Source organism: Vespa crabro, chromosome 2 (genome assembly GCF_910589235.1).
Source record: "Vespa crabro chromosome 2, iyVesCrab1.2, whole genome shotgun sequence".
NCBI classification, from domain to species: domain Eukaryota; kingdom Metazoa; phylum Arthropoda; class Insecta; order Hymenoptera; family Vespidae; genus Vespa; species Vespa crabro.
In genome coordinates, this window is record NC_060956.1 from 3,287,900 (window position 1) to 3,308,453 (window position 20,554).

The 20,554-nt window shown below is 28.3% G+C and overlaps 2 protein-coding genes across 2 annotated transcripts in view; one reads left to right on the forward strand and one right to left on the reverse strand.

The window, feature by feature from the left end:
* The window catches only part of LOC124433191 (WD repeat-containing protein 48), a 5,758-nt gene extending 204 nt beyond the window's left edge, over positions 1-5,554 (forward strand). Inside the window, exons 1-12 of the mRNA XM_046982925.1 lie at positions 1-110; positions 1,105-1,321; positions 1,478-1,690; positions 1,756-2,051; positions 2,154-2,339; positions 2,440-2,757; positions 2,927-3,029; positions 3,104-3,269; positions 3,348-3,539; positions 3,653-3,899; positions 3,980-4,104; positions 4,189-5,554. The exon at positions 1-110 is cut by the window's left edge and continues 204 nt beyond it. Coding sequence (XP_046838881.1) covers positions 63-110; positions 1,105-1,321; positions 1,478-1,690; positions 1,756-2,051; positions 2,154-2,339; positions 2,440-2,757; positions 2,927-3,029; positions 3,104-3,269; positions 3,348-3,539; positions 3,653-3,899; positions 3,980-4,042 — 2,049 coding nt within the window. The 5' untranslated portion in view covers positions 1-62 and the 3' untranslated portion in view covers positions 4,043-4,104; positions 4,189-5,554. The remainder of the gene's footprint in view (positions 111-1,104; positions 1,322-1,477; positions 1,691-1,755; positions 2,052-2,153; positions 2,340-2,439; positions 2,758-2,926; positions 3,030-3,103; positions 3,270-3,347; positions 3,540-3,652; positions 3,900-3,979; positions 4,105-4,188) is intronic.
* A 3,364-nt stretch (positions 5,555-8,918) lies between these two features.
* LOC124433193 lies at positions 8,919-18,603 on the reverse strand. The gene is made up of 6 exons (XM_046982929.1): positions 18,477-18,603; positions 11,391-11,619; positions 11,167-11,304; positions 10,885-11,082; positions 10,368-10,607; positions 8,919-9,781 (listed from the first exon to the last, which is right to left on the reverse strand). Exons 2-6 carry the CDS (start codon positions 11,616-11,618, stop codon positions 9,566-9,568), a joined length of 1,020 nt encoding a protein of 339 aa, XP_046838885.1. The 5' UTR covers position 11,619; positions 18,477-18,603; the 3' UTR covers positions 8,919-9,565.
* Positions 18,604-20,554: the final 1,951 nt, after the last annotated feature.

Here is a 20,554-nt window from a genome sequence, read left to right on the forward strand (position 1 = left end):
CATCGTTAGCAACTTAAATTTTACCACGGGGATAAGCGAAATAACATCGGCGATATATAATAATGGCAGCCCATAAGACAGGCGGACAGAGTACACGTAAGAAGATACAGGTATGTATATTGTCTATCCTATCACTCTTTTCATTTAGTTATATATTTAAAAATTCCTTATTATTTTTCGTACGTTTTTTACTCTTATTCATTTTATCTTATTTCATGGAACATCAGGTTTATGACAATACTTCGTCAGTTGTGATTACTTTTTCATGTTTTTTTTTATTTTATTTTTTTTTCTTTTTTTTTTTTTTTTTTTTCTTTTTTTTCCAAGAAATGATAAAACAATTTTATTCTAAACTTTCGTTAGTATCTAACGAAACATTGATTTTAAAGTATCATACGTCTTTTCTGAGTATATATCTATATATATATGTATATATATATATATATAATGATATATGTATATGTATATATATATATATATATTTCTTCAAACGAAGATGTATGTACATATTAGACGTGATACACACGATACGTGTAAAGGTCAGCTACCTGTCGAGTTATTTTTTTGTTTCATTTATTTTATTATTACTTTGTAAACCTTCGAAGTTGTTAGAACAAATTTTATAATCGATCTGATTATAGGCGACGAAACATTCTGAACGATATGAATAAAATTGAAGTAATAAATCTTTTATTAATGTTACGTTCATCCTAATGTTTATATCAAATGTTGACAACATTGTTTACAGTAGAACCATAAGATACTTTGGTTCAATTATCAAATTATAATCCAACGATCGCCATATTGCTTGTTTGGATGAAATATAAACGCACGGATTTTAAACGGCCAAAATATGGACGTTTATTTTCATTATTATAATTTTACTTTTCTACAATAATAAATAATATAATTAAATATTATTATGTAATCGTTTTATCCTATTAACCTGTTAACATAATTATCAAGTTTTCAATGTATAATTGTTTTGTTAATATTATCATATTAAAATATTAGAGATATCATATATATATATTGTATATCAAGTAAAAGTCATAAGTATGAGTTTAATAAAAATGTTCTATTTTGTATTAATATTTGATAAAGGTATCCATGGTCATAAGGGATGAAGTAGAAAGAAGGCACAGAGCTGGCGTTAATTCTTTACAATATGATCCAATTTTACATAGACTTTATTCTGCTGGCAGAGATAGCATTATAAGAATATGGAATTGTAAGAACATAAATGAACCTTATATACAGTCTATGGAACATCATACAGATTGGGTCAATGATATTGTCTTATGTTGTAGCGGAAAAACTCGTATGTATTTTATTTTCTATTGATATATTCATATATCGTTTATAGAATATATATATTATGAATATATATATATATATATATATATATATATATATATTGATTCAAAATGAAAGTAATATTTTTTTTCTTTTTTTTTTTCTTTTTTTTTTCTTTTAGTTATATCTGCTAGCTCTGATACCACTGTCAAGGTTTGGAATGCTCATAAAGGATTTTGCATGTCAACATTAAGGACTCATAGGGATTATGTAAAAGCATTGGCATATGCTAAAGACAGAGAATTAGTAGCTAGTGCAGGCTTAGACAAAACAATCTACCTCTGGGATGTAAATACGCTCACAGCTCTCACTGCGAGTAATAATACAGTGACGAGTAAGTGCGTTTAACAAATTATATATATTAATACAGAGCTTGCTTAAAATATAGTAATGTTGTAGCATCAACTTTGTCTGGCAGCAAGGATTCGATATATAGCCTTGCTATGAATGTTACCGGAACAGCTATAGTAAGTGGAAGTACAGAAAAAGTTCTTAGAGTATGGGATCCAAGGTGTTGTACAAAACTTATGAAACTGCGTGGACATACAGACAATATTAAAGCTTTAGTGCTAAATAGAGATGGCACAAAATGTTTATCAGCAAGTTCAGATGGCACAATTAAATTATGGTCACTCGGAGAACAAAGATGTTTACAAACTTATAGAGTACATAACGAAGGTGTCTGGGCATTATTGGTAATTATAATTTTATTTCTTTTAAATGGCTATTTATAAATAAATACTTCTATAATTGCTACAATTGGTTTTTTTATTTTTCTTTTTTTTTCCCCCCTTTAGGCTACAGATACTTTTAGTCATGTAATATCAGGTGGTAGAGATAAGAGAGTTGTAATGACTGAATTAAGCCATCCTGAGAAATCTATTGTTATATGCGAAGAAAAAGAACCCATACTCAAAATGGCTATGACACCTGATCAATCTAGTATTTGGGTTGCAACTAGTGAATCTACCATTAATAATTGGGTAATTAAAATTTATTAAATTTATGTAATCTAATAAAATAATTACATTATTGTTAATAGATAATAAGTAATTAACAAAGGAAATTATTTAATTATATTAGTCTATAAGCCAAAGAGATTGGCAAGATATTGGAGATTATTGTGATTCTACTGGAGGAATGGCAGGAAATGTTGGTGTACCATTAAATACCGAACCGAGCCAGAGGATATTAGGAGCTCCTGCAATACGACATTGTCATATCTTAAATGATAGGAGATACGTTCTAACAAAAGATACAGATGAAAATGTAGCATTATATGACGTATTAAAAGCCTGTAAAGTCGAAGATTTAGGTCATGTAGATTTTGAACAGGAAATAAAAAAGAGAAATAAAATGGTTTATGTTCCAAATTGGTTTAATGTTGATCTCAAGACTGGGGTTTGTATTATTATTTATTTAGACAAGTATACATATATATATATATATATATATATATATATATATATATATATATATATATATATATATATATATTTATTTATATACTGACTTGGTCATCAAAAAAAGATATGAACAATTTTCAAAAATTATTTTTTTTTTTTTATAGATGTTGAGCATCCATTTAGGACAAGATGAAAATGATTGTTTTTCTGCATGGGTTTCTGCTAAAGAAGCTGGTCTAACAGATAATAAGGGTCAAGATCAAAAAGGTATTTTTTTTTTTTTTTTTTTTGCAATATAGTATATCATTGTATAAAAATTATATTATTAAAATTCTTTATAGTAAATTATGGAAGTCTACTTTTACAAGCACTCCTTGAACACTGGTGGCGACCAATGAATGCAGATGATGATAATGAGGGAAATGGTAATGATGGAAATGGTTCAACGCATGACAATGGTAGAAATTTGTATTTTTCTGTACCTGGTCATACACCTGTAATTTTCAGGTATGTCAGATTATTAAATGCATTTAATTTTCCATTGAAAATTAATAATATACTTATAAATTAATTATAAATTTTTAGTGAAGTTGGTGGTAGAACAATGTGTAGGTTACTAGTTCGAGATGCTGCAGGTGAAACAGAAAGTGTATTATTGAATGATACAGTACCATTATGGGTATCTAATATCGTAGCAAATAAAAATCTTCCACAATTCATCAAAATACCTTTTTATTTAACTCCACATGCAAGTTCTGGAGTGAAAAGTCTGAAAAAGTAACGTAAATTTTCTATGTGAAATTACACTGATATACATATATATATATAGAGAGAGAGAAAGAAATATATCACTAATACATTCATATTCCTCATCTTTTTTTTTTTTAAAGGGATCGTTTAATTGCAAATGATTTTATACAAATTCGAAAAGTGGCAGAACATATTTTTGATAAAGCACTTTGTGCAGGGAGTGATTCTGGTTTAGTAACTGGCGTTGGTAATTCCGTATCTGGTGGTTCTCCAGCAGGAGATAGAGCAAATACAGATTCTAATGCAGATTCCTCTTCATTAGCTGAGGAAAAAGTTGAAATTTTATGTAATGATCAAGTTTTAGATCCATCTATGGACTTAAGGACTGTAAGTTGGAAATACAAAATATTAAATAAAAATTTGAATCCTTAGAATTTCGTTTTTAAAGTGTCTTGATATTATTGCAGGTTAGACATTTCATTTGGAAAAGTTCAGCAGATTTAACACTTCATTATCGTCCTGTCAAATAGTTAATGCTGAATACATCAAATTATGGATCCCTGAAGTGTGCCTGGTTTTGTACTGTGGTTAAGTTAGTGACATTGATAATTCTTTATTACAAAATAAAAAGAAAAAAGTTTAATTTTGATCAATATAAAATAATATACTTTTACAGAATAATGGAAAATACATGGGCTACTTGTAGAGTGCAAAATCACATACCATCTTCACTTTATGAAATATTTAGCCTGTTTTCAATGGATGCTTCATAAAGCAATGAAAACAGAGGCACCTATGGAGTACATAAGATTGAATAAGTTTATAGGCAATAACACGTGGAAGTATTAACAGAAATTGTTGATTTTATATATATATATATATGTATATGTATATGTATATGTATATATATATATAATTGGTCTATATTCTGTGGCTGAACTTATTCTTGTGAACAGGAAATGTAAAATTTGGTTGCAAATCATTTGCTTTTGAAATAGTATGCTTTTTGTACCTGGATATATTTATTAGAGAGTAAAATGCTTGTCAGAGTCAGCCAGTTAGTGTCTTCCCATTTGAAGTGTATCACTATAAAATAATAGCAAAAGCACAGTGGAGATCAAGTGCATGGCCCAGGAAATCACTGCTTACTATTGTTCCCTGATAATGATTTTAATACTAAATAAATTTAGTATCACTTTTTAGTAAAATTTAATATAATCGTTAATAAATATAAGAGAAGAGTAATATTTTATTTGAAAAACCTTTAGTAAAATTTTTAGGTATTTATTAAAGGTATACAGAAAAAAACAGAAAGAAAGAAAGAAAAAAAAAAAAATAAGAAAAGAAAAAAAATTACAAGAGCATGACAATTGTACTCCACACCTGCCTTCATATCTTACGAAATGATTAACATAGTAAGAAAAAAAAAGGAAATGTCAATTTACCTTTAATCAAATTATATTTGAACAGCCAAATCATACCAGTTCAATATTTCCTATGTGTAATATGGGAAGTGAACGAATTTATCTGTCTTCAAGATTTCAAGATCAAACTCTGTCTTATATGGGACTTCCAGTTTTAATTAAATTATTAATAATAATCATCTGGCTCTCCTAAAGTGTATACATAATATCATCTGTATTACATACATGTTTGTTAATTAAGGGATACAAATGTTACAACAGAATTTGATCTTGTGGGGACTACTGTAACTATTAAAATATATATATATCTATATATATATATATATATAGATATAAACGTTAAGGTACTACAATATAAACGAACTTCTCTTCACGAAAAAAAAGATTTTGCACGTATAACAAGGATTGTGCTATTATAATCGAATTGGTTACTTAATATAAAAATATAGCCAAGTGTATATAAAATTGGAAAGATGGGAGTAACTTCATTATGGTAGAGTATAATTTTATGCTGCTACTAAATTATCACTTGAATAGCAAGAAATGCAGTTTAATAGCGGAATAATTTTTTTTCGTGTAGAGTCGATAAAGCAAATTAGAGAAATAACTATCGCGCGCGCGAGAGAGAGAGAGAGAGAGAGAGAGAGAGAGAGAGAAGAGGGTATATATGTACATTCCTAGTTATATTTAACCTGTTTTTATCTTTATATGTCAGCAATATGTATACAAGTACATTTCTTACATAGACCTATATCTTCAATTTTATTGACACGTTATTCTTTTTAATTAGAGATTGTTCATATTATCGCATTATTATCACATCATGCAGAAAAAAATTCAGATGTACCTAAAAAAAAAAAAAAAAAAAAAAGAAAATAGCAGATAAGTAATAGAATATATATATTTCAGTGATGAACTGTTACGCTGCTTCTCTTTAAAACAACATATCTTCGGTGGATTTGCAATATGTTATATATTTAGATTATGTATCAGTTTTGCATTTATTAGTACATAATTTCAAAATGTATCACCTGAAAGCTTGGTTTCAGGATATATTTATGTACATGACATTACAAGTAAGATCATTTAGTTCATTTATTGTTAAAGGCTGTCATGGTTTAAAACAAAAAAAAAAAAGAAAAAGAAAAAAAAAATACAGAACAAAAAAGAAATTAATAATTTATCACAGTTTATCAAATTTAAATTAAATAAGGGGTTTGAGAAGAATAGAAATATGCATGTAAACCATTAGCAAAAGAATCATATATATATATATATATATATATATATATATATATATATATATATGATTTAATTAAATATATATAATTAAATGTAAGTACAAGAACATTTACATAGGGTGAAATAAGATATTTCCATAATTGCCAGTTTAATACACTTGCTTCTTGAGAATTTGATTTTATTTAAGATTTTCTCTCTCTTACTCAGGGTGCCACTTCATTCAGTATACATATCTTAATGCCTAAGATCATTAAGAACTAATATCACTTGATCGTTAAAATAGCATTGAAAGATCCTTTCATTTGTAATCTCTTTTTACTTACGAATAATCCTTCCCTATCTTTTCTATTTTCAATAAACAAACATAATGTTTTATTATCAGAATTAAGTATGTTCTAATATTATTGGATAAATTCTCTTAAGTAGCAAAACATACTTTGTGTCTCTCAGGAACTTATACCTTATAATCATTGATTTATTTTATATACATAAAAAATATCGCGAGACCTTGAATGATAATATCGAATTATAATTTTTCTATACATTTCTATCTTAACACACACACACACACACACACTCACACACAGGAGGATAGTATAATTAAATGTCCATTGTCATAAAATCAAAATCGAAATTTGTAATTGTATATTATAGAAGGTAATGCAAACCCACCAGATATGGAAAGTTGTGACTGCGTTGTTTAAAGAAAACAAAAAGAAAAAAAAAATTACAATTTAATGGTATGTTAATATTCACAAAAAAAAAAAAAAAACAAAAAAAGAAAAATTAAGCATTTATTAATTATTTTTATATTTTATTACTATCATATTATTTGTTTTCAATCATGTATGTGGTAATAGTTAAGATATATATGCTTTCATTCTAATATTACACTTATATATAGATTGAACATAATAATAATTTATTAAAATTTTGAATTTTAGATTAATTTGTTTTGTGTTTAAGTGTATTTTATGGATTAATATTTTCTAATGCATTTTTCATGTTTTTGATATTTTATTTATTTTGTTTTCCTCACTTCATTGTATTCTTAAACATTTCTTTGCAATCAGTTAACACAATGCAAGTATTTTAGAATGAAGTTACTGTGTAGAAAAGATGTTATATATATATATATATATATGTATATACACACATACTACGTATGCATACATACATATATGTATATATATATTTCATCTATGAAAAAACTATTATATATTAGTAAGCCTTCCTGATTAAAAAAAAAAAACAAAAAAAAAACAAAAAAAAAAACAAAAAAAAAAAACAAAAAAAATGGAAAAAAAAGAAAAAAAAAGAAAAGAAAAAAAAATGTATATTGTTTATTCATTCAAGGATACAGTAGTAAAATGAGATATCAAAATTCCACTAATTGCAGTTCGAAAATATATGCATGGCTTAAAATCAAATTGATTGAGCCCTCGCATCACACTGTGTGCATAGTTTTTAAAAATAGTTAGTAATGTTTATTATTTATAAAGAGAATGGTTATATAAAATAGTGCCAAATTTTATACTGAAAGCAGTGTTCCTTACAGATGCACAGATTCTTTTGCAAGGTACAGAATCAGAGTGTATTTACTCTTTCTATGTATATGATCATTCTGAAATGAAAAACATTTAAATTCAGATATGCATGGTAGAAAGGGATGCTGTATAAAAATTATGAAAATGTATAATTATGGAAAAATTACGATCATGTTTTTTTTCTTCCTTTTTCTTCTTTTTTCTTCAAACTACAAATGATACTGCCTCATTTAAAAAATTAGATAACGTTCATATCCAATTGTCACACATTGTATGCATCATCATTTATTATTATTATTATTATTATTATTATTATTATTATTATTATTATTATTATTATTATTATTATTATTATTATATTATTATTAACATCATCATCATTAACAATAGTAAATGAAACTAATGACGAAATGTACTTGCAATGATTAAATTGTACAGTATTAAAGATAATTGATAATATTTAATTGTAAATTATATGATGAGACAGTATTGATCTTGTGCTTACAGAGGTTGTTATATTTTTATCCATTTATCATATACTCTGTAATAATCGCGAAAATCATCCATAGAAACTTATTTTGAAATAGTATTAATATGAGATTAACGAGAATGATATGTGAATAATTTCATATACTGTGAAAGAAATAATGTTGATTTCTTCATAGGTATTGCCTACTTTGTATTAACGTGATATCACTTCGGCGTATATGTACACCATTATTAAAAAAAAAAAAAATTAATATTTAAAATAAAACATATAATTTAATACAGAATAAGATGTTTACGTAATTTCGCATGTATTTTATGTTACAATTTACACACATTACATATTACACAGCGTGAAAAAACGAGGAAACTTTCTCTTCGGTAAATACTTAATTTCATTCATAAAGAATATAAATTTTCCGGAATTAAATTCGTTGTATATCTCGCCGCTGAAGAATGATTATTATATTATTTAAGAAAAAAAAAAAAAATACATAATGATAAAAGTTTCATATATAAATATTGATAATTATCATTGGAAAAAATAACTTTATAACAATTTATTGATCTTCCTTTTGAATTAATTGAATTAATTACATATTATACATATGAAATAAAAATAATCATAGATACGATCTCGTTTTATTATCTAATTATTATCACTTATTATTTACAATAATTATAATAATAAAATAATGATAAAAAATGGCTTAGAAAGTTAAAATGTTATAAAAATATTAGTTCTTTTTTTCTCTTTCGTTTTTAGAAACGAGGAAGATCATTTAATGATAATAATAATATTCAATGGATATTTTCTTTTGTTTGGTGTTACACGATCATAGCCGACGCGCGATATCAAAGAAATCATTTAAAATTTTTATTTGCGAATGTAAAGCAAAAACAAAGAAAAAAAGAAAGAAAAAAAAGAGAAATGCGCACGCTAGAGAGAAAGAGAGAGAAAGAGAGAGAGAGAGAGATACGAGTATTACTTTGAAAAATAATAGAATAAATATATTGATTCTATCCCTATAGTTCAACTTTCATGCCATTAATTACAAATAAATTGATGCCGTTTATACGATTAAACAGTGGGATAATAAAATTCGTATGATAAAAAATTTATGAGAAATGAAATGACGAAAATGAGACGAATATATATGATCTTGAAACGAACGAATTATTATACGTCTCTCCGAGTAATAATTTCGAATTTTTCGATGAATTTAAGAAATGAATTAAAAAATAAAAATAAAATAAAATATATATATATATATACACATATATGGAAATATATATATATGTATACATATATGTGTATATATATACATATATATGGAAAAGAAATTCTCAGAGTTTACTCGTAATCTTCTTCCGCAGGTCGAACTTGAGGGAATCTTCTGATCGCTTGATGCTGTTGTGGTTGAGGTCGTCTATGTTGAAGAGGTATATTCACTTCTTCGGGACTATGAAAAACTTGATTCACCGGTAGACGAAATTGCGGTACTTGTATTTGAGGACGTGCCGACGAAGGAATGCTGTTCAAAGCTGCTGATGGTTGACCGGTGAAAACCTGAACGGATTGGAAAATTTAATAAACGAAAATGACGATTTACAGGGAAATAAATTATTGCGAATTTCATTCGTTGTATTTTCTACGGTATTTATTTTATCGAAGACAACGAAGAGTTTCATCATTCGAACTGGTTCAAAAGCTGAGCATGATGAATGATGTTGCGGCATAATTTATAAGAGTGCAATCATGAGAGTAAGCAAAGTGTAGAACAAAGCAAAAGACAGTATGAAGAAGATAAAAAAATTTGAGAATATGGAAGAAGAGAGAGAGAAAGAGAGAGAGAAAGAAAAAGAGAAAAGATATAGAATAGGAGAAAGACAACATGCACAAAGAAATCCAATCTATATTTCAACTTCAAAAATAACAATAATGAACAACAACATGCGAATAATGATGACGTTGATCGTGAACGGAGATCCATTCGTTCATTGATTTTCTTTTTTTTCCCCCGTACTTTTCATCGAACAAGCCAGTCATATATATTCTGGCGCGTCACGAAAAATGGATCCAAATTATTGAAGTTGGACGTCAGTGTGCTGGTATCACGATTAAGGAGTCTTCAGAAATGATATGGTAACGGTACCTGTTGCAGAGGACGTCGAACAGGTGCTGACGTAGGAGTGATCTGATAATCGCCTGCCTCCCTTTCATCGGTATATATATCCGCTGGATAATACCTCTCGCTGTATCTCAAGGTCACGTTAGGTTTCGTTTCAGCTTCGGCTTGGTTCAATGGTTTGTAAAGATATTCATTGACGAAATGATATTGCGAGCTCTTTTTGCAACTGATATCACCGCTCGGTGGCATACAAATCAGGTGAACCTTAAACATAAAGCCATCAGTTAATGACCTTTGATTGTTGAAAAGCGAAAGTAGTATTTAGTTTGACGATACTATTTCATTTTATATTTCCTTAGGAAGGAAATACGAGGTCCTTTACCCCGGAAGTTATTCTGAAATAAATTGGCGCACAGCTGCGGTCTAAGCCGCTATTTGGAATTTTTTCAAAGTTTAAGAGCACATACCGCATTTATTACGATCATGCCAAATCGTAAAGTGAAAATTGTTGTTAATGTTCAAGTCACGTGTCAATAATTACCTGATGGAATGTAAATCCTTCTGGACAGATCCAGGAATGTTTCGCATTTTCATGACAATAGTGGAAGACCTCGCAATGCAAATCTTCGTCGGCATAATATCCAGTTTGTTTACCAACACAATCGAACTTGCTCTGAGGAAGTAGAAGGGTCAAACGATCCGGTTCCTCTTTCTCTTCCTCGATTTCTTCCGCATTGATCTTTAATAAAAATTATTATTTGATATGATCTAATTTCAATGATAATTCTCTATTAATGATAAATAAATGTTATGATCTAAGTACCGGGCCATTGGGACCAATCGGACCACCACCACCACGAAGAGGTGGTGGACCACGTGCTGGTGGACCACCTCCTACTCTTACACTTGATTGATAATCATGAGAACCATCGAGCGGTGACGATGTTGGTTTACGATACAACTAAAATACAAAATGAAGATAAAAAATTACCTGGTCATCATTATATTCCAATAGAATTTCAATAATTAAAAAGAATTTGATATTACGGGTGGTTGATTGTTCGGATTTCTGTAAAGTGGAGCAGACGATGGGGTGGGTGTTACAGCATTATCTTCGTAACTGTTATCACGAAAACCTTGACTCCCACCTAATGCGGACGTATAAAGTGGCCCTAATGTTGGCTTGCCAGGAAGAGTTACAGCTCTTGATTCTAAATCGTAAGGACCTTGCGCCACTGATGTCGCGATTACGAACAGCAGACAAACACGATACATTCTGAAATAATCAATGAGAAAGTCGGAATTAATTTTACGATTATAAATTTTTATACTTTCATAATAAATATAATAAATACGTTCGATCTCTTAAGTATCACGCATATTCACGTATTATATATTTATGTATATACTCGAGTGAAAGTAACCTTGACCATCGAAGTTCACTCAATTATACGAAATTACGATGGCTTATTAACGTCATTTATACATTGTATTTGCATGATTTCTAAGCTTATGTTCGTTAAAGCGAAAGTACAAGAGTCGAGTAAAACTTTTAGAAAGCCAATGGCAAAGTGCTTTATTTCGGCCAATTGGCGCTATCTAAAACATCACTTTCTATCATCTCTTTCTATATCTTTTTATCTTTCTCTCTCTTTTATTCCTCTTTCCTTTTTATTTTTCTCTACTTTTCTCTTCATTCATGATCCTTTTACATGTCGATGAACGAACGTTTTCTCCATTTATGGAAATAAACTGGAAAGCTAAATGCAAAAAGATAAAAAAAGAAACACACACACAAATATACATTAGAATTCATTTGTTTTAGGCGAAGAGAAAACATACTTGTCTCGCGTGAGGGATCGTTTATGATGGATCATAAAAATGTTTGATATAAGTAAGAATATTTACGAAGGAAAACAAATCAACGATTTGTTTGTCAAACAAAAATCAATTGATTTGAGTAGACAAACAAGAAGACACGTTTGTATAGAAAAAGAACAAAAAAAAAAAATTATGGGAATATTGTTTCGTTCAATCGAAAATGTATCTATTTGAACTTCCACGTGAGTTTCCTTTCGATCAATATTGTAAATGTAACAACAATACGAATATTCGTAAGAAGAACAGATCGATGATTTTAATATTTTTAGGAAAAAAAAAGGAAAAAAAAATTAATCAATTCGAGTCTACGAAAAGACACATTTGTATGGAGAAACGATTAGAATATTGTCACGTTCAATTGAAAATGTTCATATTTCAAATCTCACATGAATCTTTTTTTGACATTTAAACATAGCCTATTATTCATTTTACTAGCTCCATTTATGGTTTGCTTGGCAATGTGCTGCGTGGAAAGCGTGTTACCACTTTCTAAGCATGCAAAACTCGGACAAGTGCTTGATTTCACGATTCGTTAAAGATTCTTTATGTGAGACGAAACTCATTTGATCGAATGAATCTTTCCGATTTGACTGATCTATATATTTATATATATATATATATATATATATATATATATATATATATATATATATATATATATATATATATATAATTACATTTGAAATGATCATGATGATGAGATATGACGATAATAATGATAAATAGAATCTAATTTATTTACAATTTAATTGTAATTGGTACTGAAAAGGAACTTAATTTTTATCATCTTCCATTCATCCTTCAACACTAACATTAATATTAGCGTTTAGAAAAACACGTGTTTCAATTCATTGTTATTATTTTTTCAACTTTCTATCTATTCGTCTCAGACTCTATTTAACTCTATTAAACTTCCCTTTTGTTATTCCTTCTAATACTCATTCTATATTGTATTCAAATGATGATGATGATGATGATGATGATAAAGTGAATGCAAATCCAATCATAAAACTCATTTGATCGAATGAATACTTATTTATTTTTCTTAGATCTCTTTTATTATTATTATTATTATTATTATTTTTTTTTTTTTTAATTATTATATATTACATTTGCACGATCATGATGATAACGATCATCTAATAATTTTTAGTTCAATGATATCGTTCTAATCGTCAATTAATTAGACTCGTGTTAACCTAATCAAAATGCTCATATCCTCTCTGTGCACCTGTTCTTTGCGTAGAATTGAAAGTGCAACCTAAAAGTTATGACTCGTTACATAAGAATCTTTCTCCGTACGTAGGCTGGAAAAGGTCAAGAGTCAAATATTTTTATCATTTTTCGTTTAATAATTAATGCGTTCTTACGTAAACCAATTCCTTAAGAAGGTCCAAGTTAATAACGTTATAAATAAATTAACGAGAAATCGTTGATGTATCCAATCAATTTATGAAAGAGTATATATATATATATTTTTATTGGAGACTACTTACTTTCCAAATAATTTCTCGCAATTACTATAATTTATCCGTGACTTTGACGATCGATGGTCATGATTTTCACTTTTACATTTTGATCGATATATTTAAGATGACCGATCGAAATGATCGATCGTATTTTCTAAGAAAAATCGTATGAAAAACGATCGAAATTTTTTAAAGATTTTGACGATTAGTTTTTAAAATGGTCATGATATTTTTATTTATGGATTGATCGATCGATCTTTTCGATCGAGTTTTCATTGAAAAATTATATATGAAACGATTGAAAATTTTAATAATTACGACGATATGTGTTAGTATGAATTATGATTTTTTTCATTTTTAATTTGATCGAGATGATCAAAATTAAAAATTTCTATTGGCCCTGCCCTGTTTGCATTTGAAACATTATAAAAGGTGATGGTTGAAGTTGATTGTTAAGAATAGTGGTGGTTGGTTCGTGGCTCGAGACTCGATCGAGTGAAAGTGAGAGGGGACTGCGTATAAAAATCAGCTCGACAAAGAGAAAAAAGAACGAAAAAGAAACAAACGTGTCTGTATCGGATATCTTCAAGTCGACTTATTCGTTGTATGTATATAGTATATATATATATATATATACATATAAAAGGATCGATCGTGAAAGATATCGAAGTTACGTTCGTAACGCTTGGAAAGGACATCGACTTTTTGGTTCTACTTCGAATGTCACATGGAATTCGATCGTTCCGACATGATTCCTTTTCTCTTCACTTTATTTCCTTTCTTTCTTTTTTTCTTCTTCTTTTCATTCTTTCATTCCAATTTCTTCAATTTCGTACATCCGTCAAGAAAGAAAAATCGTTCTCACATTTGTCACTCTTCTCTTTGAATTTAATTTTGCTACCATTCGGTAAGTCCACGTTTATCTATTGCATTTAGATAAAAAATAAAAATAAGATATATATATATATATATATATATATATATCTTAATAAGATAATAGATTTAATTTATATCTATAAAGTAGATAATTAGGATAATAGAATGGATAAAAATTATTTGATACGATTATAAATTATAATGAAAGAATAGATCTTAATTATTCGATATAGGTTTGATTAGAAATTAAATAAATATGATAAATTGAATGGATGAAAATTATTTAGTAGAAGTTTTAATACGATGTTAATATGATTATACAACGAAACGGATAGATGAAAATTAATTTGATACAAGTTTCATTTGAAGGTAGATAATTATAATAAAAGTGATAGATGAAATTTATCGATAGTATTTGAAACGATCGATAGAAAATTTTGTACGTGGCTCGTATTATTTAATTTTTGTTTTTACCATTTTTTTTTTGTTCTTCTTTTTTGACTCAAATAATTATATACGCTCTATTTGCCCTTTTAATTGACTTTTTTTAAAAACGAAGGAAAATCATAAATTCGATCGTGAATATTACATAAATAAATCGTACGAAAGCACGAAATATTTGCGTGGGCGCGATCAAGCGTAAGATGTAAAAAGAAGAAAGAAGAAAAAAGAAAAAAAAAGAAAGAGAGAGAGAGAGAAAAGAAAGAAAAAGATATAAATCGATTACGATAAAGATACTGTGCTCGGAATTATCTTGTAGAAAGTTTTCTGAGTTAATACATTATTAGTTCTACACACACATATATATATATATATATATATATATATATATATATATATATATGTATATATATATATTGAACTAGTTTTCGATCGACGAAAATTCTAATTTATACAGATAAATATCCGAACGTAGATATTGATTTCCTCAATAAAAGATTCTACGTATATACATAACAGACGCGTATATGTAAATTCTATTGAAACGATAATTATCATTTATTTATTTTTTTTTCCTTTTTTCCTTTTATTACGTTGCAGCTGGTTTTATCTGTAATTAACATACCACAGTGAATATTATTTAAAGTGAAATAGATTTAAATATCTCCTTCCGTTTCATATAATTCGACGAGATTTCTCCGATAGCGCAATGAGACAGATCAGATCGATTTGAAACTTTCAAATTGATTGGTGAATAGAGTCGATCGTGTTAAAAAAAAAAAAAAAAAAAAAAAAAAAAAAAAAAAAAAAAAAAAAAACAAAAGAAAGAAAGAAAGAAAGAGAGAAAGAGAATGACAAATAAAACAAATAAAAAGAGAAAAGAAACAATTCTTCCTGTTTTCACATAATCGCAATAAAATAATAATCTGATATTACGTGTTCGTTCTACGTAAATCGCTAATCGATATTTTTCATCTGTTCGAATTGGAATTAATTCAGAATCATTGTCGAGATCTGAAATGCAACGTGATAGACATTTCTCCAATTGCATATGGTCTCATTCCTGCGGCTTGTTGGAGAATAAAGCATTGAGTTGCGTAAGTCCGATCGTAATGCGATGAAGTATCGTACGGGTCAAGTATCACTGTCACTTGGAACGCGATTAGAATACGTGAGTTATTCATTTATCTGATACATCTTTCCCATTAAATTAATCCTAATCACAATTTAATATTCAACATTGGACATTACGAGTTAGTAATTATGAAAAGTAATAATAATATTTTGCGTTCTTTATTTTCTTTTTTCTTTTTTATAAAATAAAAACATGTTTTTTATTTATTTATTTTTCTTTTTCTTTTTTTCTTCTTTTTTCTTTTTTTTTTTTTTTTTCTTATTTTAGCTACTTTCATAATCATTTACACGTTAATATATCATGATATAATATATGAATATTTTCGTTGATGATAAAAATTTGGAAAATGACAGATGCTAAACGTACGAATAATTTTTTGTTATCCTCTTCCTTTCTTTTCTTTTTTGTTTTTTTTTCTCTCCTTTTGTGTGCTTTTCTTTTCCTCTTTTTTTTCTTTTTTTTTAATTCATTCACATCTAAGCAACTGATCGTACGTTTTTAATTGTAAATTTAAGATAATAGTGTATGATAATAAAAATAGAAATTTGAGAAATTTTGCAAAAGAAACGAAAATAGGCGGGGTATATTAAATACGTTGGCTTCTTTTAAAAATGTTCGCCGGTCGAAGAAAGCAATTGCATAATATAAAAAGAGATAGTTGTCCCGCAAGTATAAATGCGGAGAACGCGGCTATATAATATAATCCGCGTGCAGGAACACGTAACCGGCCAACCAACCAACCAACCAACCAACCACTCGACTGGTTCTGGACACGCTCTTAAGGAAATCTGGAGCACACTTTATTGCTATAGCGACATTTTTTTTTTTCCTTTCTTTTTTCTTTTCTTTTCTTTTCTTCCAGACGTTCACAATTCTACGTGAATTCTCTAGCGACAGGAAAACAGAAATTGTATAGAATTTTTAATTGAATAGAAATATCGTCAATTTATATTTGACGAGATAATTAATATTTTTCTCACAAAGAAAAAGAGAAAGAAAAAGAGAAAGAAAAAGAGAGAGAGAGAGAGAAAGATCGAATATTATTACAAATAAACTTTCTATTCGATTTATCAATAAAAACAAATGTAACACAAAAGAATAGAAAAAAGAAGAATAAAAAAGAAATATAATAAAAGTTGTAGTTATAATAAGTTGTATTTTAATCGTGACAAAGAACAAAAGAAAAAGAAAAAAAATTGAAAAGAGAGAGAGAGAGAGAGAGAGAGAGAGAGAGAGAAAGTACTAATCGAAGTAATAGTAATAATTTAATTATATAATAAAAATTAATAATTTAATATGATTGATAAAGAGAAATTATTCGAGATGTCAAAGTTATTTATATATACGTATATTGCAAATAAATCTTTCGATTTATCAGCCAGTTTTATTCACGATTGCAAATTCGTTCCTGATTCGTAATCGTAAGATTTGCGACCGGTTTTCACACGTAGATTTCCGAGTAGCACGTGTCATAACTCTTGACACACCGTGCGTGACCAAACTAATTTTATACATTTTCCAACGCCGACAAAAAGGTATCGTTCATTTCATGATACACGAACCAGTTTAATTATGTGTTATAATCGTGTCGGACGTTGCCCTAATATCATACCTCGATCTTTGCCTCTCTCTCTCTCTCTCTCTCTCTCTCTCTCTCTCTCTCTCTATCTCTCTCATTATGCGTATAAGTAAAATCACGCGTGTCGTTCGCGATATTAAAATTTCGTGTCTTTTTTTTCTTTGTTCTTCTTTAATCTTTTTTTTTTTCCATTTATTTTTCATGAGGGTTTTTTTTTCTTTCTTTCTCTTCGAGAAAAGAAACAACAATTAATATGCGATCAATCAATACAAAGATATTCATATTAACTTATCTGGTACACAAAGTGCATATTTCAAAAGTAACACCGTAGATTTCACACTGTCATGAATATTAATATCGATAATATCGTATTTTTCTTTTTTTTTTTGGAAAAATCATTTGAAATTAAAACTATGAGAAGAAGACACTTCACTGTTCCTTGGATCGTAATCGCACGAATTCGAAGAAATTGGACAGAAAAGATTTGCCTTTATATTTTTTTCTTTTGTCCTTTGTTTTTACTTTTACTTTCGCTTTTCTTTTCTTTTTCTTTTTCTTTTTCTTTTTTTTTTTCTTTTTTTTTTTTTGATGTCGCCAATGTCGCTTGCTTTTTCTTCTGTGCAAAGAGAAAAAAGTAAAGAGAGGAGAAGAAAGAGGAAAACGAAGAAAATAGAAAAGAAAAGAAAAGAAGAGAAAGAAATTTTTTTTTTTGAACTAAGAAGGAACTAAAATTTTTGTTGAACCTCACTTACCTGTCGACAAGACACGAAGGTAGAGAGGGAAAGTTAACAATGAGCACGTACACAGGATTGACAACACACACGAGCTTTTATCATGGGCGGTCGGCTCGTCATTCTCTTATATAGTGCGACCCGCTGAAAGTTGCCTCCACCAGGTATATAACTCTGGATTCTCTATCAGAGTGGGGAGTGGAGAGACACTCAGAACAACATCGTATTCTCTTATTCTCCATTGATTCGCACTTCCACTTTAATTCATAGATCTCATAAATCCTAAAAGAAAAATTCAAACAAATTAATAGTCTATTATTGTACGACACATCTAAATGATTGAAATAATGATGACCGAAAGAATTTCTATGTTAACAAAATATATTTTATCAACATTGTACGTATCTAGTATGAAAATATTATTTCTTTTTAATTTTAATAATCCTACAATTAAGCCTTTCCGAACAAAATAATTATCACTATGAATGTGCGCGTGTGTGTGTGTATATGTATATATATATATATATATATATATATATATATATATACATATATATGTAAAATGAATTTTTAATGAATGAATGAATGAAAGAAAAAAAAGAAAAAAAAAAGAAAAACAGAAAATTAATATTTTCAAATATAAAGTTCGAATAATCTTAATGAATCAAATAAGAGTATCAATTGGTATCGTGCAAAGCTTATAAATGTCAATGGTAAATTAAAGGGAAGGAGAAAAAAAAAAAAAGAGAAAAACTATAAAAAAAATCCCAATTATAATATACAATTACTTACGGATAAAAATGACAAAGTTTCGTGACAAGAAACGTTCTAATTTTAATTCCTTTCTTCTATTAAACCGGATGTATGTTATTGGAATCGTTGGAATCTACGGTAAAAAAGGTAATAACGATCGTTTCAAATCGAAGGACGAAGAAGTATAGCATTCGGATCTTTATACATATATAAATCTATGAATATATTTTCTTTCATCAGAAGAAAGTCATTTTGCTTTGTATATACTTATAGACAGGAATACGCCCACATGAGTGGTCAATAAGTTCTGACTCATGATGCCTTTAAACAATAGAATGGGTCCGCTTCAACATCCTATTATATCTTTTCGAAGCTACGACGTACACTGTTGTCATCTTAAACAAATTTTAATGATTTATTAACGAGAAACATATATCTTTTTTATTATTTAATTTTTTTTAAATATTAATTTTTATCTTTTACTTACTTACTTACTTACACACACACACAATCGTATATACAATATATACATATATTTTATTTTTTTCTTCTTCCAAAGTGACTTATAGTTTTTTAATTGTGTCCTTAAAAAAAAAAAAAATCAATTAAAAGGTTTCATTTAATTAAAAATTAATAATTAATGATTAAAAACTTAGTTGAAGATTAATACGTAGAACTAATAGATCAAAAATTTTTGTATGTGAAAATGAAATAGGAAAAGAAAATTGCATATATAATAATAATTTCAATATCGAAGGGAGAAGTTTGAGATGTTCGATCGATGGAGTTACGGTTGATCGATCGTCAGTCTTATGTCATCGATACATAACGTACATATACATACAAAGAGACAATCACACACACACACACACACACACACACACACACAGAAAGACACACACATCAATATGCCAATACGAGATTGTCAAGAGACTTTCGTTCTTATTTCAGTCAATGTTCGCGAGACATCGTAAAGTAGACAGACACTTCCGAGTTGAGGTACTCCGCCCCCTCCCCCCCCCAAAAAAAAGAAAAAAAAAAAAAAGAAAAAGACAAAGAAACAAAAGTACGCTTCAGCTTTCTAGCAGGTGCCAGACGAAAATTTCCTTATAAGTAGGCCATCGTATAAAACAACTTTGAAATATTTTCGTTCCTCATTCAAATTTTATTCACGTATATGTGTATGTACGATATGTAAATGTGTAAGCGCGTGATTTTAATCTCGTTACATTGTATCGACGACACGCAGATATAATACCGTAACTCTTCTTTGACGTTTAATTTAAATTTATTCTACATATTTCGTATTGTCTAATGAGGAACGAATGAAATTCAAACTACCGACG

Coding starts and splice junctions, on each gene's coding strand:
- LOC124433193 (XM_046982929.1), bottom strand. CDS start 11,618: ATGTATCGTGTTTGTCTGCTGTTCGTAATCGCGACATCAGTGGCGCAA. Junction 11,083..11,166: donor CGATTGGTCCCAATGGCCCG/GTACTTAGATCA, acceptor TTTTTATTAAAG/ATCAATGCGGAAGAAATCGA. Junction 10,608..10,884: donor AAGGATTTACATTCCATCAG/GTAATTATTGAC, acceptor TTTATGTTTAAG/GTTCACCTGATTTGTATGCC.